This window comes from Gastrolobium bilobum, unplaced genomic scaffold, assembly GCF_033153095.1.
Source record: "Gastrolobium bilobum isolate Gb01-03AN ecotype WA unplaced genomic scaffold, APGP_CSIRO_Gbil_v1 utg9634, whole genome shotgun sequence".
In the NCBI taxonomy this organism is placed as follows: Eukaryota; Viridiplantae; Streptophyta; class Magnoliopsida; order Fabales; family Fabaceae; genus Gastrolobium; species Gastrolobium bilobum.
In genome coordinates, this window is record NW_026897818.1 from 144,344 (window position 1) to 168,835 (window position 24,492).

Consider the following 24,492-nt stretch of genomic DNA (forward strand, 5'->3'; position numbering starts at 1 on the left):
TTTACTAAAACAAATTTGCTATTTTAAAATGGATTGGATCCCACTTTTTGTTAAATTAGTTTTAACGGAATTTCTTAATATTCTTTCACTAACTTATAAGCAGTAGTTAATAAACACGTTAATTTGGTAAAGTGCACAACAAATTACAAAGGAAAAGCTCATACTGTCAACTAAAAGATCCTAAACTTTATATTATTATATAATCACAATAGTATGTTCGAGTAATAATCAGAGGCGTCAATGTTACATAAATACCTTGTTTTTGTTACATAAACAAACAGACATCAATATTACATAAATAACCCATAAAGTGAGTTAAAATATGATGTTAAATCCACTTATGCTATCCCTGATAACCTAACACATTACTTTTATTTGTTTATTTTTAAACAAAAAAGAAAAAAGAAAAATAGGTTCAATGTCATTTTGCTTTTGTTATACACTAAAACACCTCCTTAACCAAACCATTGGGGTTGATAATAACATGATACGAATTATTGATAAATCTTTGGTTTATCATATTTTTATGCTAAATTCTACAAGAATTATATGGTAGACGACATGGAATCAAGTTGTTATATGATAAAATTATAAAGATTTGAAAATTGAGCTAATGTTTTGATATCTTGCTCAGTTTGAAGGTAAATCCACAAGATTTGGTGCTAAGAACTGATAAATGAATCATAACAAAGATTTGAAGCCCAATCTGTAAGATCTTAAATAAAAGCATAAACAAATCAAGATTTGATTGGGAATTGATAGAGATTCATGGGGAGATTTGATGAAAAATTAAAAGATATGGCTTCAAAGGTTATAAATAGGGAGTTTGGGGTCAATGGAATTCACTCATTCACAGCCACACCACGGGGAAATACACATAAACCCAAAGGAGGAATCCTGTCGCGGAGTGTTGGAGCACTGGGAAGCCAAGTCAACATCACACCAACGGAGGCTTGGGAACTATTTTCTTTCTTATTGCTTTTGAATTCAGTATGTTAGGCTAAGTTTTTCTGTAGTTAGGGGTAGATGAAACACAATTAAATCCTTATGTTTATAAATTAAATTGTCTCTAAATTCTTCTCTTTTTATATTTGAATAGATTTATCTGTCTTTAATGCTTTTTATGAGTTTGCTCCTTATAGATTGATTTAGGGGAATTGTATGATAATAGGGATGTTGGTGCATGAACCCTGATTTGATAAATTTATCACAATCCTTGTAATCTAGGGATAGACATAGGGCAATTGTGCAATCTTTAAATTCTTGATCGTAATGCATGTTTTCTTGGGGAATAATCGGGGAACTAGAGTTCTTTCAAGATCACATAGATTTAGAGTAACAAGGAATTGAGCCCTAATTAACTTAGAAAGAATTGATTGACATTATATTAAGAGCAGATTCTCGACAGTTTAATTCATAGCATATAGAGGATATTGGGGGAAGTCGAAATCCTAACTACGCTTGTTTTTAATCTTTAAATCAATCATCTTTCCAATTGCTTTTTAATTCTGAATTTTAATTTGCATGCTATTAATTGTTTTCAATTTCAATTCTTTAAATTTCAATCTTGATTGTCCAACTAAACCGCGATTAGCGAACTAGTGCTTGAAAACCAATCCTCGTGGGAACGATCTCGTACTCTGATACACTTTTATTATTTAACGACCGGTGCACTTGCCGAGTCGCAACAATTATGATCATACAAATTTTTTTTTCTTTTTATTGCTGAAATTATGATCATATGGTGGCAAATTGACAATAGCCCTTAATTGGCTGGCAAGCAATTCATCCATCTGATATCGCGTAATTCATTGACTGATACTACTTGGTGTTTTTTATTAGCGAATGCAAGAATTTGAAGCGTGTACAAGAAAACAAACGTATAACATGATCACAGATTCAAGGAATGATACATATAACATCGAATAGTCAATTCTTGCACCCCTCACTTTTCATATGTGTTCCTTTGAGACAACATACAAACACCCACCCAAAAAAATGAATGAATGAAAGAATCCCATAGCTACTGAGTATCTTCATCAAAACATTCCCCAAACCTTCTGAAGCTTGAATATGGTCTAGAGAGATTGACTATACAAAATTACTTTGATTTTGAGCAACTGTTGCCCAGACAAACAATGTATAACTTTTCCAATGACGAGCTTGGGAGGAAACATTCTCCGGAGAAAGAACGCATTAATCTTCAATATACTATGATTGTTCCATTTATATCACACAAAGCTAAAGGGCATGGCCATCTCAAACAATTACCAGACACTTAAACTTTCACCACCCGCTCCCCTCTTTCTTTTTCTCAGCTCAATTAGCCACTAACCATTGATGAACTCATTCTCTGGATCTGCAAGCATATGTAGCAAGGTTAGAATTCAAAAAGGATAGATAAAAGATAGGGGAAAGCATTCTGGACAAAATAAATAGATTCAGAAAAAGATAACAAGGGCATCTAAGAAAGAAAAGAAAAAGTTGTTTAATAAATATACCTTATTCACAAGCGCGTTGACTTGTTCTCAGTACATTTCCTTTAAGTCCACAATATCCGCATGAAGTACCTCCAGCTAAACACATTCAACTTCTTTTAGATAGAAAGCAGTAATTCTTTTCTATTTGGATAAAAGCATACAAGGAAACAGGACAGTAGCAAAGTCCGAAACCTCAGTATAACTACAGCCCAAAAGATCCTTCATTTTCTTTTTGTTTTGTCCGTTTTACCTTGGGCTAACCGTGTTAAGTGTTTCATTGTTCTGTTGTGTAAATTGAAAAAATAGAAGAACAAAAAAGTCATGGTAATTGTGTTGTTTAACTTAGATTATTATGCTTATACCTAAGCAAATATGAAACAAAAGTTAGCACTGAATCAAAATATCAACACCATGTAATAACTTTAGCAAATAAAAGACCAAATAAAAATGAAATTTTTGATGGGTTCCCTTCTGCACAATTAGAGGGTTTCTTCCATTTAATCTTTTAAATTTTCTAGAAGACAGAGAAGGATTCAGTTGTCCATGTCCTTGTTGGCTCTGAAGTCAGAACCATTCAACAGAAGAAAATTTATAAGCGACTGAGTTCCTCTACAAACTAGATAAGATTGCTTTGATTTTCTTACTGGGAATAGGCAGGCCAGGCACTATCCAACCATTACATTCAACAACTAAACACCGAATTGTGTCTAGGATATTGTTTCTTATAAGAAGAAAAAGTTGGCAAAAGGGAAAGCACCTCTTCATCACGTTCCCCCATCAACTCCAAAGCAGCAGAGTGCCTCCTCCTCAGTGCTTCTAGCTCTTCTCGTAAGCCAGGTAAAAAGGCAGCTTCTCCGCGCAACTTTTCACACTGCAGGGAGGGTACATAGATTATGCTTAAGGAAAAGGGTACCAGTAAGTAGTAAACACGAACTCACTTGTTCTGTCATTTTGACCAACTCCTCAGCAAGAGAATCACGAATAGATTCCATTGATGCCTGGAATTTCCAAATATGAAAAAATGTCATCAAGATCATGTGTTCTATGTATCAGTTTAATATAAATTCATAACCTATACATTATGTCAAGTTCACCATAACAAAAGAAATAATAGAGCTATGAATTGGAAGCTGATGTCCCAAATATCCAAGGAACAAAGGTAACAAAACATACCAATCGTGACATATAATGAGCAAGTTCACCCTCCTTTTGACGAAGTGTAGATTCAAAAGCACTAGGTGTCATGCTCTTCATGTAGTAAGGACTCGTGCGTGGCTCTCCAGAGTTTCTCCTTCAGAGAAACTTCCAGATGAGTCCAATAATGCTTGCAGAAAGTAGCTTTCTCCCCATGCATCAATGCCTCCTGTAACTCTTGCTTGTGTTTCTGCCTAATTTCTCTGATATCTTCCTCAAGCTGTCTCGCATGAACTTCTTGAGTGTCAGCTTCCTCCTTTGCAGCAAGGTATTCCTGCCTATTTTTATCTGCCCTTAGTCTTTCCTTTTCAAGTGTCCTACTTAATTGAGTCTGTTCAGCTCTAAGACACAAAATCTGTAGTTCACCACTAAAGTAAGTCATATTTATGCAAAACCACCATTATAGACATACTTTCATTCAAGAACTTGGTGAACCTGAGCCTCAATAACATTAATTTGAGACAAGGTTTGAGATAAGCGTTCATTTACAGAACGCTCTCTTTCCTCAGACTCTGCTGCTTTAGCCTCTGCTTCCTGTGGAATCAATAGGAAAAGGTAAAGAATTACATTAATACTGTAAAATCCAAGAAAAATAATAATAATTTATAATAATAATAATAATAAACTATTAATCAGTAGTAATAATATATATATAAATATATATTTGATGGTGATAAATAACAAATTATAATATAAATTTTACCTTTAATAAAATGATTTTGTGCGATATATGTGCTATATGAGTGATATTGGAAATTGATTTTGATACTTTGTAATACTCTAGATTGATAATAATAAAATAATATATCCTCCACCTGGATAGCAGTTTCAATTGAAAGAATTATACACATGAGGACTGTCACAACATGCTTCTCAAAAATTAAAGAAGTAACACTTTCAACAATACAGAGGATTGTCCATGGTAGCATACTAAATCATAAATAACTTTAGTTTAGTTAAATTGCTTCCGAGCCAAATAGCTAATATGATTTCTAGCATGCTGCCACCAACAGAGGACGATGGTACAAACAGGTTGTTATGGAACTTCAATAACAGTGATACAGTCACTGTTAGAGATATTTATAAATGCATTGTTGGTCAAGGAAACACGGATGAAAAAGATAGGAAAAGGTGGAATTGTCTTTGGTCTTGGGATGGTCCATAGAAGGTGAAATTTTTTGGTTGGAAACTGATGCATCATCGATTATTAACCAAGAGTAGTACTGCTAGGTGGAATGATGGTGATAGTAGCTGTCCGTGGTGCAGGGATAATGAGGAAACTATTATGCATGCATTGCGAGATTGCAATAATGCAAAGAAGATTTGGGATCGTCTCATTCCATATCAGTTAGCAGATGAATTTTCTATCAAGATCTTGAACAATGGTTGTCCAACAACTTTGTGAATGTTCAAAGTGGCGTGCATGAGAGGTGGCGTACAATTTTTTTGGTAACCTGTTGGAAAATATGGCATTGGAGAAATATGCATTGTCAGGATCAAGAAAATCTTCCTTTGGAGTTAAAGATGGAGATAATCAGAAAGTTGGTTCAGGATATTGAGGTGAGCTATATTGAAGCGTGTAATCATAGCAAGAAATTTGGATCTAGTCATTTATATATTAGTTTGCAGTTCCCTTTAGATGGTTTTGTAAAAATAAACACGGATGGAGCAGCTCGTGGTAATCCGGGGTTGGCTGCGTGCCCGGGGGGTGATAAGGAATTCGCAAGGTAACTGGTTAACAGGTTTCTCTTTTAGACTTGGATTTTGTTCAGCTTATAAAGCGAAACTTTGGGGCATACTTCATGGCCTTGAGGTGACTTGGAATGCTGGCTATAGAAGGGTCATTCTGGAAAGTGATTCGCTTACAGCAATCAATGTGCTCACCAAACAGGATGCATCAGTTCGTGAGGAGCGTTTGATTTCTCATATACGAATGTGGATTGGCAAGGATTGGGAAGTTCAAGTTCAACATACTTTTACGGAAGGGAATATGTGTGCTGATTGGCTGGCAATTTATTTGTTAAACTCAGAGGAGCAGGCTGACCAGATTTCTTTCGAGGAGCCTCCATGTGGAATTTTTCTGTTATTTATGGCAGATCTTGCGTCTGTAGGGAGAGAACATGTAGTTACTCTTTCTTGTTAGTTGTTTTTTGTTGTTCGTTTGCTGGGGTTTAACCCCTTTTGTTTATAAAAAAAAAAAAAAAAACTTATACATAGAGAAAACATTTTGCAGAGAGATAAACAATCTAAATAAGTGAATAGCAAAGTTGAAGGTAAAAATGTAAAATAGTGTTGTTAACAGTGGCGGAGCCACGTTATATTTAGGTAGGGCATGGGCCCCAGCTAAATTTCGACAAATTTTATTTATTATATATAATTATATAAGTAATTACAATTGGGCTCTAACTCAAATTATAAGTTGGCCCTAGCTAAAATTATAACAGTGATAACAGATGAAGATTTTGAGCTGCTTTGCGTGTGTGACCAGATAACATATTGCTTTCTTCTTAATTTCTTATTCTTCTTTCATCTTTTTCTAATTAGGGTTTTCTTCTAACCTTTTTTTTCTTATTCGCATTCACCACCCGGAACCCAGCCATTCTGCAACAATGTACGATGTTTCGTTCCTTTCTCAAAATTTTACGGATACATGCTCTTAGAATATGCATTGGTAATTATATTGTTCACTAGGGAAAAAACTGATTTACATTTTTGAATATTGTAAAAGAGAAATTTTTTGTCTTTGTTGACCATAATTGTTTATTGGGTGTTTCAAACATGAGTGAAATTCATGCCCCTTTTTTTATTTATAACTTTTTTGTATGGTTGTTTTATTGATTTTATTTCTTTTGAGAAATGAAGTGTTGTTTAACGTTTACTTTTTTAAAAAAATAAAATAATTTAATGTAGAGCTACAGTTGCTATTGGTAATGAAATAGAATTGTTTTTTGGTATTATTTGTATTTTATTTCACAACAGAAATAAGAATTTTGACGATTAATAAGTGAAAACTGTTAAAGAAAAAATTCAATGAAAATATATGTATATGGAGTATGAAAATTTCTTGTACATACCCATTAATAAATTCTTTGTTTTTTTTGTAATTTTAAAATTTTTTAAATATTAAAACACTGATTAAATGATTTATGTGGATCCAATGTCATTTAAATGATTTTAGACATTTGTTGCTGATTGTTCCATGTTTCTTTTTAATTGTGAAGTTTGTTTTGTCTCTCTATGTTGATGTTCTTCACAGGTTACGACTAGGGATATAAATGGGACAGGTTAGGCCTGTAGGCTTTGGCTTTAATAGCCTAAGCTTATCTAAAATACTTAGAGCCTATATTGACCTATTAGCCTATTAAAGACTTAATTTATTGGTTTGGCCTGACCTATTATAAAAAACTAAAAAACCTAATACGTCATGTAAGGCCTACCAAGTTGCAAACTAAGAGAGTGTACTAGATTAGGATTTCAGAAGATTTTAATGGATTATTTTTTGACAAAAAAATCCATTGGTATTCAGTTAGGATTTTAAAGGATTGAAAAAAAGTCATATGGTATTCGATTAGGATTTTAAAATATTAATTTAGAGTCCGTCCAAATCCATTGGTATTCAATCAGGATTTTAAACAAAGGAAAAAATATATTGTGGTATTCAAAAATCTGACAATTTTAATTGATTTTCTATTGGTGTGGATTTCGTGAGACTTTTTAGTGAGAAATATAAATAGGATGTCTCTCTCACAATCTCACCCTAACCCCTGGATTTCTTGAGATTTCTCCATTACAAGTGTCTCACAATCTACTCTAGCATTTTTTCAAAGCCAAGGTATGTTCTTTTTTTACTCTCATATATTTTCTCAGGTTTGGGTATTCCTCCTTCATGATTAATGATGTGCTTCATTATTATTTTTTACCAGAGTTGTATAAAGTTGACGATAAACATGTATCTAATCTCTAAATTGAACTAATAAACTTATCAAATACATTCTTTGTCGACCTTCTTCTTTTGTATATTGTTTGGATTATAATGAGCATAAAATCTTAATATTCTTCGTGTTTGGCAATGATACATATTACAAATCTTAATAATTCGGTGGCAAACTCTATTAAAAATCCTAATATTCTTCGTGTTTGGCAATGATACATTCTTCGTGTTCAATCTTCGTCATGCATCATTGAGAAATGTAATTGAGAGGATATTTGGCATATTTAAATCACAGTTCACAATTTTTTAGTCAACACCTCCATTTCCATTTAAAACACAAGCAGAGCTTGTGCTAGCATGTGTAGCACTACATAACTTTCTTCACAAAGAATGTCGTTCAGATAAATTTTCAATTGAATCAGTAGATACATCTTCATCTTCAGTATCACCAGTTAATGAAGAAGATAATTTTTAACTCATTGGTTAAACCCAAGAGCAGAAATAAGAAGATGTTAATGCGTGGATGGCTAGTATAACTTTAGATATGTGGAAAGCTAATGCTTAATAACTTTAAACTCATATGATTTTTTAAAATCTTATAAATCCATATTGTCCAATATTATGAAATCTTGATTGTAAAAAGAGTCTTTTAAAAAAGTTTTTAAAATCTCTCCAATTATAAATAGTCTTTTAAAATTTGTAAGATTTTTTATCTCAAAAAAGTCTTTCAAAATCATAATTTAACACCCCCTAAAGTTTATAGGCCCAAACCAAATTGAAATATAAAAGATAAAAAAATTTATTCATAAAGATCACATGAAATAAATTTTCATTAACATCACATGAAATAATGTTCATAAAGATCTCATTAAAAAGTTCATGAAAATCACATGAAAATTTCATATATGTATATATACATGTAATTTGCACTTTCTTTACTAATTGAATCCTTTTGAAATCTCAAATTCAATACATCCCTTTAGATACAAATACCTTAGTGAGCAATACTTTGTTCTATTAGAAAAGATGAAAAATATCTTATAATATCTTGATTGTATCTTAGAGTAATTTAGAGTAATTATAACTTACGATTGCTTTCCATATATTTCATGATTTGTTATTTTGTTTCCATTAATAGGATTAGGACTCTTCTATTACTATAAATAAAGCTTAATGCTTTGCCTGTACATCATCATACTGCATCCTTAGTAACAATATTAATATGATTTTATTGAGTATTCATTTCCTCTCTTTTCCTCCTTCTATACCTAAAATTATAATTTCAACATAACATCAAAGCGGTATCATTCTTCATGACCTGTTCCGTCACTATTCCATTTCCAAGTTCAATTGGCATTCATATGCCACCTTCCGAGACATTGTCAATCTCACCTCCAATTTCGGTCTCTTTATCATTTTGCTTAAAGTCATATTCTTTAGTCTTCTTATTTACTCACCTTTTTAGCCGTAAAGGGCTTCAAGCAAGATTAATCCTTTTGAATCAATACTCTACTTTTGGTGGAAAAAAATCATTAGTCTTATTTGCCCATTTGCATGTTTTTCGATGCCAGCATAGCATTGAGGGGAGAAAAAGCTGGAACTGTCTAGTTTGGCCTTTGTCCCAAAGGCAACCTGTCCCCCAATCTTTGTCACAAACGATTTGACCTTGTCTGCAATGCCCTTGTCTGCTTTGCCCTCTAGCACCTACTTCTATTTGCCAGATTTATAATAAATCATGAAATATATGGATATATGGAAACCAATCCTAAGAGAGAATATAAGATACTCTAAATTACTCTGAGATACAATCAAGATATTATGAAATATTTTTCATCTATTCTAATATAAGAAAGTATTGCTCACTAGGGTATTTGTGCAGCCATTCTTTGTTTGGTGACCCAAGCCATCCGGTGTTTGTCATGTCCCACTGACAATCATTCAAATGATTTCTTATTATCAATGAGTCACACAGTGAAGAATTGGCTATAACTAATACCCGCTAACCATTGTGAATTATAGCGACGGTGATTTTTCCTTATCTCGCTTATAGTTTCTATCACTTTGTACTTAGCTGGAAAATTGAAGAAAATATGTTCGTACATTCAAACCTAAAAAGCAACTAATAACAAAAACGAGTTTTGTATCTGCTGAAATCATCACAATTCACAATACATGGTACACAGTGGAAAAATCCAAAAAATTACAACACAATCGATCATCTAATAAGGATAAAACATCAATAACACTTGTATAAGGATTTTGAACGACTTAAACTAGTTATCAGCAATTTATATTGTATACAACTAGAACTGAGTGGTGGAGAACAGTTTGATACCGATTTACGAGAACAAAAGAGACAAACGAAATTGTGCTACTGCAGAGAGATCAAGCTTATAAGGCGGACAATTAAACTGAGATAAAAGTAATTAAGAATAAATTAAAAAAAAATATTCATATCAGAGGAACAATTTAATAGACAGATGATATGCATAAATGGATCTAAAAGAGTAGCAAAACTCATGATTTGACTGTGAGTCTGTAACAATAGAAACATGAAAACATTACTCAAACTTTAAGGTATTAAAAAAAAAATACCTTTAAATCCTCTGTCACAACTTTTAATTGTTCTTTTTCATTCATCAATTTTGCATTCTCATCAGCTATGGAATATTATTAGCAATATTATTAATACCTTTAAATCCAAAAAAATACCTGTAATAATATTATTTTATTATTAATAATCTGAGTATTACAAAGTATCAAAATTATTTTCCAATAGCACTCATATCGCACATATATCGCACAAAATCATTTTATCAAATGTAAAATTTATATTATAATTTGTTATCTATCACCATCAAATAAATATATATATATATATATATATATATATATATATATATATATATTATTACTACTAATTTATAATTTATTATTATTATAAATTACTATTATTTTTCTAAGATATTACATTAATGTAATTTTTATAAAAAAATTATTGCATCAATTTCCTTTCTATTTTGAAATTAATTTTTTTCCTTTCTTTATGGTAAATTATTTGTTTTCCTATTTTTTATATTGGTGTGTCTTTTAACTCATTTCATAAATGGGAAATCATTTTATTATGTTCATCGAATAAAAAAATCATCTCATGCTATACTCAATTCGAAAACGAGTAATTTTTTTATTTTATTTTTAAAAAAATATATATGGGACCCATTTCATACGTCTCTACTAGAAACAAAACTACTCACATGTGTGCTGCTGTATAAGAAAAATAACGCCTTAAATAAATAATCATAACTTTGTTAAGGAGGTCCACTTCAACTCATAATTGGATTTGAATGACAACTTAATTCAAGACATGAAGAAATTTTATACAGTTAACACACCTAAAAGAAAATTAAGAGTTTAAAATTTAAGCTCAATCTGATTTCATGTATTCAGGTTAAATTCGAAGATTCTTAATAGTAAATAGACAAATTAATTATTATTTTTTACTCATTTTGTATTCTAATATTTTTTCTTCATTTTTTTTATTTTGGAGTTAACTCAACTCTAATTATTTCTTTGAGGCGAGTTAATTTCTCCCAATATTCCTACAAATTTTGACTCTTTGATTCCGCTATAAGACTAATTCAAAGTGTAAAACAGATTAGGGATGAAGATATTTAAGTCTCTCCTAAAAATAACATATAAAAATCCCAAAGCCCTTCTCTGTCTGCTTACTCAGCTCCCTTACTACCAATGAGCTACCACCATTTGGTTTCTTCTTCATTTCTTATCACTATTGATTTGTCTATTAATGACTAAAAACATTTCACATAATTTGATCATATAAGATCACAGGTGAGGGTATATTATCGAATTATATTAACTCAGCGAGCATCAATGGCAACATTAAGCGTGAGAAATTTGTTATGTCAAATGTGTGGTACGAGACATAGACTTGTAATATATAAGAAACACATAAAAGTGTTCTGTCTCATTGGTCCTCTCATGCCATAATTTGCTCATAAATCAACAAGAGGTAAACAACGAACGACTCTTAGTTTCTTAGTTGTTTTCAGTGCGTTCCTTTTTCTTTTTCTTCCGGTCATACCCATAGCTAGTTTTGCAACTGTCATACAACTGAGAAGTTTGGTTTTTATTAGTGAATACAATATAAATCGTTAGGAAGGCCCTCACCCAACACTTTTTAATTGAGATAGTTCTTTACATGATATCAGAGCTTAAGTGATCATAAGGTCACGAGTTCGATCCTCATTGCCCCCACTTTCTAGTGAAATTAATTAAGAAAAGCACGAGACAGATCAAAAAATGAGCTTAAGCAGCACAAGGCAATCCAATAATGAGCTTGTGCCATATCCATGCTTCAAGCCCAAAGAGCTCTTGCGTGAGGAGGTGTGTTAGAGAATATAATATAAATTATTAGGAAGGCCCTCACCCAACACCTTAAGGTTTTGGGTTGAGATGATTCTTTACAGGGTATCAGAGCTTAGGATCATATGATCACGAGTTCGATCCTCACCGCCCCCACTTTTTAGTGGAATTAATTAAGAAAAGCACGAGGCAGACCAAAAAATAAGCTTATGCAGCACAAGGCAAACCAATAATGGGCTTGTGTCATATCCACGCTTCAAGCCCAAAGGGCTCTTGCGTGAAGGGGTGTGTTAGAGAATATAATATAAATCAATAGGAAGGCCCTCACCTAGGGGTGAAAGTGGGCTGGGCTGGGCTGGGCCAAGCTTTGCCCCGAAAAGTCCAAGCCTACATCAAAAAATTTCAATTTGGCCTGACCCAAGCCTAGTATGAGTCTAACTGTTAGCCTGGTTTGGCCCGTTTATAAAAAAACAAATGGCCTGGCTTGGCCCGTTAGCCTGTTAATTTTTAACTTCCAAGCAGAACCATGAATCAACTTTACAAATAACTCAAATTCAGTTGCTACACCAAAAATCATAATTTCAACGTCCAAACAGAATCATGAATCATAACAAAACTATACAATATGCACTTAAGTCATTTTCGAAAGCAAAATGCTAAATTTTTTTTTTTTTTTTTGGTAAACAAAATGCTCAATTTAAATAACATATATTTCATCAGATCCAATAAACAAATCTATACTATGTAAATTAAAATAACTACATGAATCCAACAAACAAATCATGATGCTTGTAGTAAGTATAACTCTCCCAAAAATCATTTAATATATTCATATATACAATCTAACATGTTGAGATGTTGGTTCCTCCTATATAAGAAATAAAATAAGATTTCTATTAAAATATAATCGAATATAATTAAGTTATAAATAATTGCAATTGATTAAATTTATATCTTTTGTTTTTTCTTCAAGACATACTTACTCTATTTTATTTTATTTAAAATAAACAATATAGGCTGGCCTGTGGGCTTATAGGCCCGACCTTTTAAAAGTGAGTCTGCGGCCATTTTGTTAAACAGGCTTTTTTAAGGCTCAAGCTCGGCCTATTATACAAAATATACTAGGTCAGATCTGGCCTGATATAGGTCGAGCCGTAGGCCCTTGTAGGCCGGCCCGGCCCAGTTTCACCCCTACCCTCACCCAACACTTTAAGGTTTTGGGTTGAGATGGTTCTTTACAATTTTAATTCTTTGTGGTTTTGAAGAATGAAGAGCATAGTATATCCATGGTTAGGGGAACCTCATTAGAATCGCAACACTATATTATTATGCTCAACACAAAGAAGCCAATGCAATAGACGTAAGATTTAACTCATTGATGTAATATAGTGGTCTTAAACAAAATAAATAACAACTTTTGCCGCTGAGAATCTGTACTTAAAATCACAATCTAGTGTAACATTTTGGCAGCCCATCTTACTGGCCCAAGATATCTGATACTGACTTGTTCAAGATTTGAAAAAGCTCTGCCCTGTATTAAGAAAATATTCAAGTGAAGTTGCTTACAAACTGTGTGCAATCTCTTTAAAAGTAACAGTGAATGATCATGTTTAAGAAAAAAAAAGTTTCATTAACCACTTGAGAGGTTAATATCTTTATTAGGTAGTTAATCATTAACCACTTTCTAACAGGATTAATCACTCAAGTGGTTAATAGTTTTTTCTTTTTTTCTTTTTTTCTTTTTGTAATTATGAACATCCACTGGTCCTTGATATTAATTTTCTTTTTCTTTCATCATTTCAATAATGAAATCATAGGTCTTAAAATCATACTATGATGTAGTTAATATCAGATAAAATAATGGAAATTTGAACAAAGGTGACCAAAATGCTTACCGGTCTGGCTTGAATAAGAGATAGCGATAAGTAAACCACTGAAATAGAAAGAGAAGTTTAAATTACAAGAAACATACTAATTCACATAGATAAATAAATTTATGGTGCTTTTATTCCTCATCAATTATGTAGCACTGCACTTCTTACCACGGAGAAAAGTATTCCAATTAATTCCAGTGTAGTTGGGATAACTGGCAATTTGTCAATGGCCTATATGCAAAAATCACAAAGACAAAAAAGAAGAAATAGTTGCTTAAAAGGTTTCCAAATCCTTAATAAATAACCATTTATTTAAAGCTCAAATGTGATATCCCGAATGGATTTGCTTATTATACCTTCAATTCAAAACTTTTCTATAATAGTTGGCCATGTAAGTCCATAAGCCAATAGTTCAGTTAAAATTCTACAATGGCGTATTCATATACCACTTATTCATCGATTACGCGATTAGTCCAGAAGTGATGAAGATTACCGTGATCAAATTTGCTGATGCCCAAACTGCTACTATAGCAGCAAAGCCCAAACCAATAAGTCCCAGCCGGTCCTCAGGTTTATCCCACTGTTTTTAAATCAACAAACAAACAACATACAGCAAACTTAGGTAATCTGATACTTTTTCTTTCTCTTTGAAAGAAAGACAATAAGGATGGGAATGGAAGGAGAAACTCACAACATTCTGAACAGACTTCAAAATAGTAAGGGAAGTTGAAGATTCAGAACTTTCTCCAGAAGCCTTCACAACAAAAGCAGCATGATTCCGTCTACCTGTGAAGTGAGCAAATTGTGAATCAGTAACCAGGAACATAAAAAGAGATACAAACACTTATGACACACATCAGCACAAGTTATAAGCAATCAAATCAATTGTGATATAAAGCCTGTTGGAATTCTTATAGAATTCAAATGTTATGAATAAGAAGTTGGGTGTGAAAATGTGTCTTTTCACTGTCAAACAGACATAATTATTCATGGGTGAATAAACATGACCTTTCACTACCAATGGATACAATTCATCGTGACTTTTATAAATAGAAACTTTTATGATTTCTCGCTTGTACCGAACCTCTGTTAAAATGATTTTTGAAATCTTTTGCATTCATTCTGTGAGATTGATCAGCGTTCGTTGTGTCCACCAGTGTTGTTTCTTCTGGTAGTGTCATCGTCGAAACAAAGGTAACCTGTTTGATCCTGGGAGGTATTTGTCCACAAATCTTAGGCACCGTTGAGGGGAGAAAATTGCCTTAAGGACACTATTCAATACTTGGCTCGGGTTTGTTTTTCTGCAATTTTTATGCCTTACATATTGCATTCTGACGTTTTGTGATTGTATGCAATTTTGTGTTTTGTACTGATGTCACCATAATCAACCACACAGATTTTTACACCACCACCATTAACAAAGACAGGAACATTGTGACATTGTGACATTGTCACAATTGCTCCATGGAACAGTATGCTACTGAAGTTCAAAATTGAGCTTAATGAGTATGAAAATTATATTCCCAAATAACATACAACAATGACTTTTTTAATTGGACCCAAACTAGTGTAAAAATGCTCATGAATTTTATGGGTTACCTGAATTAATAAATAAATAAATTCCCACTTAGAAACTGAACTGAAGGTTCAGCTTCCCCGCAAGATTACTCGCTTTGACTACGCTCAAGAAATTAAAAAGCACTACTTAGGTCAAAACCAAAGTTTCAAACAACGCCATACTTTCATTTCTTCGCACTGGAACATCTAGATTGTTACACAAATATTACAGAATAAAACAAGTTTCAAATAGTGTCTACGGGGATAAAAATTTCAACTTTGAAAGAACCCGGGGCCCAAAAAGTAAAACCCAGTAAGGATTACCTGCAAGAAGAGAAATAGGGCAACTTTGGAAGATTCCTGGATGTGATTTTCTACCATGGAGCAGCAATGGTGGCGGCAAGCTTGTTACAATGGAAGCCATTTACAACTCCAAAGTTCTGGTTGGCATAAATAATTAAACAAAAAAAAGAGAGACCAAATTCTAGTTCATGGTTTCCTCACCCAAATTCAATGATAATCAGATAGCAGAAATCAAAATTAAGATTCTGAAACTCAGGAAAAAAAAAAGAGTTTTTTTTTTTTTTGGTAGATAGAAAAAAGAGTTTTACCTAGTATTTCTCTACTGCTGCAAAGGATGAGTGAGCATGTCAGAAAGACACAGAGAGCCACATAAGTGACAGAAGGTGCACCACAAAAAAATAAATAGATAAATAAATTCTCTTTTTTAAGTGTTTATCAGTTTTCATTTTCCAACCGCAAAATTATAAGTGTATGTTTGAATTTTATTTTATTTTATTTTTAAGTTAGAAGCTACTCATAAGTATAAGTTAGACCAAACAAGTTTTGGGAAAAGCTCTTATAATGAAAAACTCTTTTTTTTATAATGAAGAAAAAAACTGAAAACTAAAAGCTCCTAGGAGGAGCTTCTTTTTAAGCTCTTATCTGTTTTTCTTGAATTGTGTATTTTTTTTAAATGAAGAGTGATAAAAATAGAGAGAGATGATCTTCTTGAAATATGTGCTTTTAAGTAAATTTTAAACTAAAATTTTTATGTAATTTCCAAACAGCTTTTAGCTTCTTATTTTAAGTTCTCTTTTTTAGCTTTAGCTTATAAGTAGCTTCTAGCTTAAAAATAAGAGGATCCAAACAGGCTCTAAAAGAGACACGGGGTTGGTCTATTATAGTTCATAATCTATATGCATCTTATACGGGACACGTATTGTGTCAGTAAATTTTAAAAAATGTCATATTCTGACACGTTGAGACACGTTTTGATATTAAATAATATTTTAATATATATATATATATAATATAATTTATATTTAATACATATAACAGTTCATAATAAGTGAGAAAATCAATCAAATTTTCAAATTTTATAATATAAATATAAATAAAAATAATTTTGCATACCTTGTTAATTTTTTATGTCAAATTTTATAACAAAAAAAATTGATTTAGAAATTATTTTTCATGTTTAGTTAATAAAATAAATTTTAGTTCTAAAAAAAAAACGTGTCGGATGCGTGTCGAAGCATTGACCGCGTGTCGGACGCATGTCGAAACGTGTCGGACACGTGTCGGACAAGCAATTTTTTTAAAAAAGTCTGTGTACATGCAACGCAGTTCATAATCATATATAAAAAGAAAATACTAGTCTCATGTTATAAGATATTAGTATATTATGTTATAAATATAAAGTATATGAAATTTATTTACTTTTAAAATATGAGATCTATTTATTTATTTTAAAAAAACGAGTCTCACATATTTCATATTTACAATATAAAATGTTGGGGTTTTACTAATCTTATGTTAAAGGAGATAAATTATCTTATGTAGACAAACTTGTGGGCTCCACTATCTGAAAAAATAAAAAATAAAATAAAAAGGTAGCACAGTTATCGAATGGTGTGTAGGAGATAAACTTATCACATGTAACATAAGATTAATTTTTCCCTAAAATGTTAGTCTCCTAAAATATAAAATTAGTATTTCACTCAGGGCATGTTTGGTACATAGTATAGTATAAGGCCTGATAGTATAAGACCTGATTGTATAAGACCTGATTGAATTTTAATACTATCCAGCGTTTGGCACGATATTGTATAAAATAATATATTGTATAAGATAATATCATATAGTATTTGATAATGCACTGTATAATACTATATAGGATATAAATAAATATTTTTAATAAAATTATCCTTTAATAAAGAATTTATATAATTCTTCAAAAAATATCATATGATATTATTTTTTATAAAAAATTGTTGATCACTATGTTCAAAACATAAATTAATTTTTATAAACAAAAAATATTCAATATTTTTTAAAATTAATATATTGAAAAATTAATTTTTATTTTAATACATTAATATTAAAATAATATATTAATTTTTGAGAATTACATTGGTCATGATAATACATCAATCTCTTATCATGCCTTATTCTTCACCCTTAGGCTGGATTAAGTTATACATCGTTTTGATGTATTAAGGGATTATGCTGTATAAGCTTATACTATACGATGATCACACCAAACAACTGAAAATGTCAAAACATATAGTATAAGCTTATACTATCATGTCTTATACGTCACACCAAACATACCTCAGTACAAATACAACCTAGTAACTTTCAAGGTAGCGAAACGACGAATCATATACAGATTATGGTGCCGTTTTGTTTGCCAGTTACTTATTAGTTGCAACTAATAATGTCTTGCACTCTTGCCAAGGATATCTGAAGATCTTGAAATCATCAATTAATATTTATTCATGATTTATTCTTTTTTTTCTTGGATTTTATAAGAGTTATGTTGTAAGAAAAATGATTGTGTTATGTTATAGAGATTTCTTTTGCATGCCAATTTTTTTTTTCCTGCGGGACCCGCAAAATGTTGTGTGTGTAGGAAAATTTTTGTGGTCGTATTAAATGATAGATGATAAACCTTCTTTCCTTCTTCTTTCTCTTTTTCTTTTTCAGGCAAGAAACTGGAAACAACATTCATTTGAGCGAGCTTTCAGGGTTTTCCTTTTATGGGTTTGCTACTTTTTGGGTCTTGGGCAACCCAAACATTTAATTCTATTTGGTTTGTTTTTTATTTTGTTTTTTATTTAAAAAAATTATTTGTAATTACGAATACATTACTTTTTTCATTTTATGTCAGGTTTTCAAGATTTTGTGAAGAAAATAATAGCAACACTCCTTCACAAAATTCTGAAAACAACAAACAAAATAAAAATAATATCATATTTCTATAGTTAAAAAAATAAAAACAAATTAATCAAAATTATATTTAAGAAATAAACCAAACACCTTTAATTTCTTCTCACAATCTTGTTCAGCTTGTTCTTTTGGAAATTGTTAGCACATATCCCCCGTGAAATAGTGCAACGAAAATGTGCAATTTCGAATTTCTCAGCACTGTGTTACCACTCTCATTTTCTTTCCCTTCTCCTTTACAGCGTGGGTTTTCCGTGAGCCAAAGCCCACCTAAGTTGCGAACCCTCTCTTAAGTCTTAAGGAATGGTGATTGTCATTTATGAACAAGTGCATAAAAGTATAAAAGCCCGTTTGCCTAGGTTTTTTTTTTCTTTCCAAAAGCTATTTTTTTAAAGAAAAAATAAGTATTTTTCAAAAAATATTTATTTAAATGGCTACTTTAAAAAAACAAAGAAGTAATAAAAAAAACCAAAAATCTGCTATTTATTAGAAGCTAAAAAATTCAACTTTTTTTAAAAAAACAAAACAAAAATTGAAAGCCAAATATTTTTTTAAAAATCTAAATAGCTTTAGAAAAGCATTTTTAAAATATGTAAGGCATAAAAAATTTTATTTTGAGAAAACAAGGCTAAAGCACCATTTTAAATTTTTTGAACAAAAGAATTGCTCAGTTAAAGCTGATTGGATAAGTTTTTCCAAAGTAATGCAGTCAAACTGTCACATATGCTGACGAGACTAGTCCCGTCACTGACACTGACGGGACTCGTGCCACGTAGGCAGTCTCATTATCGTAAAACTTCGGAAGGTCATAACTAGTGACTCGGGTATCCAAATCAGATGATTTTTTTTTATTTCACATAAATTTTCGAGATCTAAGCAACGACATCTAATTTGACATATTTTATCTCCCACAAACATAGTTTGAAGATCTTCTGAATTTAAACGCGTGATTGTGGTACAATTGTTACCAATTCAAATTATGTTTGTGAGAGATAAAATATGTTAAATGAGATGTCATTACTTAGATCTCGAAAATTTATGTGAAATAAAAAAAAATCATCTGATTTGGATACCCGAGTCACTAGTTATGACCTTCCGAAGTTTTACGATAATGAGACTGCCTACGTGGCACGAGTCCCGTCAGTGTCAGTGACGAGACTAGTCCTGTCAACATATGTGACATATTTGACTGCATTACTTTAGAAAAACTGAACAATTCTTTTGTTCAAAAAATTTAAAATGATATTTTTTCCGAGAAAACAATCCAAACGGCTCTAAAAATGCTTGTCAAGTCTCAAACACTGCACTGCATGATTTCCTGGTGAATGAATACAAGTTCATTACAAATCATGCGTATGTGACAGTGCTATTTAGTGTTTATTGAACAGTTTATAAATTTAATGCACTGAACCAGACTATAATAAAACAACCTTAGGTGGACCTATATCAATTTTGTTTTGTAGTACATGTCTTCCATTTCCCTGAGTTACGTGTCCTGTTGCTTGATCTTAATTATTAGAAATTTTCAACTACACTGTTAGGGTGTTTTCCTTCTTAGGGTTTGGTGGCTGAACAAGCACTTTATTTATTGATGTATGGCTTAATGACTGAATAAATACCCCTAATAAATATTACCTACCTAATTATTAGAAATATTCTAGAAGGAAATGAAGAGTCTTGCCTCAACTTTATACGAAGATAAGAAAACCTTTGTAAAAGATAAAAGATTTAGTCAGTTAGAAAATCCTCTAAAAAAAGTTTGAGAGCGTGACCTTTTGAGAGAAAAAACTTCTGAATACCACCGTTGGTGAAGTTTGAGTGAGAATATCTAGTATTATTAGGAAAGCTTGATTATTGTAATCATATTATTATTATGGGTCAGGATCATTTTACACCAGTGTAAGTTACACTCTTAATCTTGACCGTTAATCCCACTTATATCTAACGGCTCAAATTTTTTAGTAATGTGAGCCTTTAGATACAAGTGGATCAATGGTCAAGATTGAGTGTAAGACTTCTAACTCTTACACCGGTGTAAGAATATCCTGCCCCTATTATTATAGTGGAAGATTTTCTTAATTAGGACTTACGATTTTTTTATTTATTTTTTTGGTATCCAATGCAAGTCTTATGATTTCTACTCCTTTGCATTAGGGGAGGTTTTCTGCTTTTAATTTTAGTGAATACGTTCTTGTTTGATGCAACTCGAGATGCAGGACCAGGAGAATTTATTAGGAATGAAGAGGGTCCAGAACTACTGATTTAAGTGTATATGATATTAAATTGAAGCTGATATAGAACAAGAAAATATTATTTACACGGAACAAGCTCAGCAATAACGTAACGGGACTAAGTCATAGATTAATGATGAAAAATATAAAGAGAGAAAAGGAAAGGGAAAAATGAATAAGTATAATGAAAAGTTTGTAAAATTGTAAGAGGAATTCTCTGTACAAATAACATAATTGTTTGAAGATTTGAGCCCTTGTTTCTCGTTGTAAAGTTGTTATTTCTGTTAGCAAAAGCAACATGTTTACTTCTTGTTTTACAATTTTTGAAGACCAAATATTTGTAAACAAGGTGAATATAAAAGGAAAGTGTGTTTTGCAGTTGTAGACGGTAAGGATTATGCAACCATGAATTATTGAGACGATAGCTAGTAAAAATTTAGTAAAAAAAATTCAACTCCCCGTTAAATCCTCATTAGGGAGAATAGGGATGAGGACAATATTTGTTTGCAGCCTTGTTCTTATATATTTGTAAAGAGATTATTTTTCAAATTTAAATTCGTGATCTTTGAATTACAGATAAATAACTAATAAAAATTTAATAAAAGATATTGATCCAGCCCAATACGTTGGATCAATATATAAATTAGAGCACCTAGGTTGTTGTCTCACTTGTCTGTGTGAAATATAAACATTTTGTTAACTTCTAATTTATTTATATCTACTTTTTATATATAGATATTTTAATCGATTTATTACTTCGTGACTAGTTTAATTTGAGGCAGGTCCCAAAATTAAGACTTTAAACCTCTTTCAAAGACGATACTGGACAGAATCAAAGACATGTTCTTACTCCCACTTGCTCAGTTCTCTCTCTAGCACCAACTGAACTCGTATCATTATTTGGTATCTATATCTACTTTTAGCTATGCTTTTTGATAAAGGATAAGATATATTAAGTTGGTTATGTCAGTTATTTGTTAGTTAGATTCTTCTTTTATCCTTTCTAGTCTTTCTCATCTGCTATATATATAGCAGCTTGTAATCCTCTTCTTGAGATTTAATACATTCAGAATTGTTCAGTTTACATTTCTTTTCATTTCTTGTTTTCACTCTAAGAGTGAGATTTCGTTTATGTCATCAAGGTCTGATACCTTACATGGTATCAGAGCAGGCAACGATCCATGGAGTCACCTAAATCTACTGCATCATCAACAAGCAATGCAAATGCATCAGCAACAGCAACCAAACTCATCATGAAAAGTTTCTCCAATCTGATTGGTGACAAGCTAGATGAAGATACCTTTCTTCCCTGGCAACAACTTGCCCTTGCTTCCATCCATGGGCACAATCTTCAACATCATCTCACCAATGACAAGATTCCTCCTCAATATACCGAAGAAGCAAATCAAGATCCTAAAACTGAAACACCAGATTACATCCATTGGCATCAACAGGACAATCTTCTAGTTTCTTGGCTTCTTTCCTCCATGAATATGTCCTTCAAAAATCGTATGGTAGGTTGCCACTTTGCTCATGAAATTTGGACCAAACTACAAGTCTATTTTGCTTCTCATACTCAAGCCAAAATCAAGCAATTAAAGAATCAATTAAAATCTGTCAAGAAGACTTGTCCAGCATCCGAATACCTTTTGTAGTTCAAGAAAGTGGTAGACTCATTAGGAGCAGCTGGTTCTCCTCTCACAGAAGCTGAACATTCAGAAGCAATTCTTGATGGCCTCAATGAAGAATATGCTCCCCTCATCACTTCTGCAATGTCCAGAAATCCGCCTTTTACAGTCATTGAATTAGAAGCCTTTTTGCTTGCTCAAGAAAACATGCTTGAAAGATTCAAGAAACCTGATAATGTCACACCTATTCAATCTCACTTTATGCAAAGACCTCTATCCCAACCCAACAATGGTGGTCGTTTCTTTGCAGGCCGTAGAGGCAGAGGTGGACGATTCTTTAGAGGTGGTAGAGGTCCACCCCAATCTTGGAACACAAATCGTTTACAGTGCCACATTTGTGGAAGACAAGGTCACCCTCCATGGAGGTGTTTCTATCGGTTTGACTCTTCTTACCAGAATGCTTCTCAAAGCACCACTCCATCCTCCTCACAAAACACTCAACATATGCGCACACCTCTTCCTCCACCTCCTTCCTTTCACAATCCTGCAACTTACTTAGCTGAACCTGCTTCACTTCTTGACAATTCTTGGTATCCAGACTCTGGAACCACCAATCACCTCACACATGACATTGGTAATCTCTCTTCTATATTTGAGTATCGTGGCTCAGATCATGTTCTAGCTGGTAATGGAGCAGGTATGCCTATTACCCATACTGGTTTTTCATCTTTTACTTCACATGATTCATCCTTTACTTTCAGACTTGATAATCTTCTCCATGTTCCTCACATTACCAAAAATTTAATTAGTGTATCACAGTTTGCAAGGGATAACAAGGTATACTTCGAATTTTACCCTGATTATTGCCTTGTTAAATGTCAGGTAACCAAGGATATAGTCCTCCAGGGCAAGCTTAAAGATGGCCTCTATCAATTCACTGATGTTTATATTAATAAAATGCCCCATAATCCCAAACCCCCTATGGCATTGTCCACTTCTTCTGTTTCTTTTGATTTGTGGCACAAAAGATTAGGCCATGCTAGTTCTCCTATTGTAAAATTTGTCTTGCAACAATGTAATATTTTTGTTTCTGTTAATCACCTCAAACTTCATCCATCTGTGTGTGAAGCTTGTAGTCTTGGAAAAATACATCAGTTACCTCATTTTTCGTCTACTACTCACTATGCTGCTCCCTTGGACTTAATTTTTTCTGATGTTTGGGGTCCAGCTCCCTTTGCTGGTTTATCAGGAAGTAGATACTATGTCCTATTTGTTGATGCTTATACAAGATTTGGTACTCTTTATCTTATCCAAAATAAATCTCAAGTATATTCTGTGTTTATACAATATAAGGCAATGATTGAAACCTTAACTGGCTTAAAAATCAAGAACCTACAAACTGACAATGCTAAGGAGTTTATTTCCACTTCTTTTGTTCAGTTTCTTCACACTCATGGCATCACACATAGACTGACTGTTCCATATTCTCATCAACAGAATGGGAGAATTGAAAGAAAGCATAGGCACATCACAGAAGTAGGTTTGGCTCTTTTAGCAAATGCCAAATTACCCCTTTCTTATTGGGAAGAGGCATTCTCCACTGCCATATATCTTATAAACAGATTACCAACTCCTGTTCTTCAATACAAGTCACCCTTTGAATTGCTGTATCATAATAAACCCGATTATAGTTTTCTTAAGGTATTTGGATGCACTTGTTTTCCTTTGCTTAGACCTTACAACAAAAACAAACTTAATTTCAGATCCCATAAATGTGTATTTTTAGGCTATGCTATGAATCACAAAGGCTACAACTGCCTCTCCCCTACAGGAAAAATTTTCATTTCCCGAGATGTTATATTTGATGAAAATGATTTCTCTTATGCTACTCTTTTTCCTACTGTTTCCATGTCAACTCATGCACCCACTTCTACTACAATTCCTCAAATACCTCTAGTTTCTCAAGAAACTGTTATTACTCAT

The 24,492-nt window shown here is 32.3% G+C and overlaps 3 protein-coding genes across 4 annotated transcripts; 1 reads left to right on the forward strand and 2 right to left on the reverse strand.

Moving 5' to 3' along the window:
• Nucleotides 1-2,298: 2,298 nt before the first annotated feature.
• Nucleotides 2,299-3,763, reverse strand: LOC133310612 (golgin candidate 5-like). Its single transcript, XM_061511575.1, has 5 exons — nt 3,654-3,763; nt 3,419-3,478; nt 3,238-3,351; nt 2,502-2,576; nt 2,299-2,359 (listed from the first exon to the last, which is right to left on the reverse strand). Exons 1-4 carry the CDS (start codon nt 3,732-3,734, stop codon nt 2,529-2,531), a joined length of 303 nt encoding a protein of 100 aa, XP_061367559.1. The 5' UTR covers nt 3,735-3,763; the 3' UTR covers nt 2,299-2,359; nt 2,502-2,528.
• Nucleotides 3,764-5,198: 1,435 nt separating this feature from the next.
• On the forward strand, nt 5,199-5,817 carry LOC133310604 (uncharacterized). The gene is made up of 2 exons (XM_061511565.1): nt 5,199-5,352; nt 5,447-5,817. Exons 1-2 carry the CDS (start codon nt 5,199-5,201, stop codon nt 5,815-5,817), a joined length of 525 nt encoding a protein of 174 aa, XP_061367549.1.
• Nucleotides 5,818-13,343: 7,526 nt separating this feature from the next.
• On the reverse strand, nt 13,344-16,137 carry LOC133310583 (protein CURVATURE THYLAKOID 1C, chloroplastic). 2 transcript variants are annotated; one of them, XM_061511537.1, is made up of 7 exons: nt 16,031-16,137; nt 15,744-15,859; nt 14,554-14,648; nt 14,356-14,442; nt 14,031-14,093; nt 13,884-13,921; nt 13,344-13,519 (listed from the first exon to the last, which is right to left on the reverse strand). In XM_061511537.1, the coding sequence occupies exons 2-7, from the start codon at nt 15,841-15,843 to the stop codon at nt 13,465-13,467; spliced, it is 438 nt and encodes a 145-aa protein (XP_061367521.1). In that variant the 5' UTR covers nt 15,844-15,859; nt 16,031-16,137; the 3' UTR covers nt 13,344-13,464. The 2 variants fall into 2 exon arrangements, with proteins under 2 accessions (XP_061367521.1, XP_061367520.1); XM_061511536.1 differs by lacking the exon at nt 16,031-16,137 and having other exon boundaries at nt 15,744-16,023.
• Between the last annotated feature and the right edge of the window lie 8,355 nt (nt 16,138-24,492).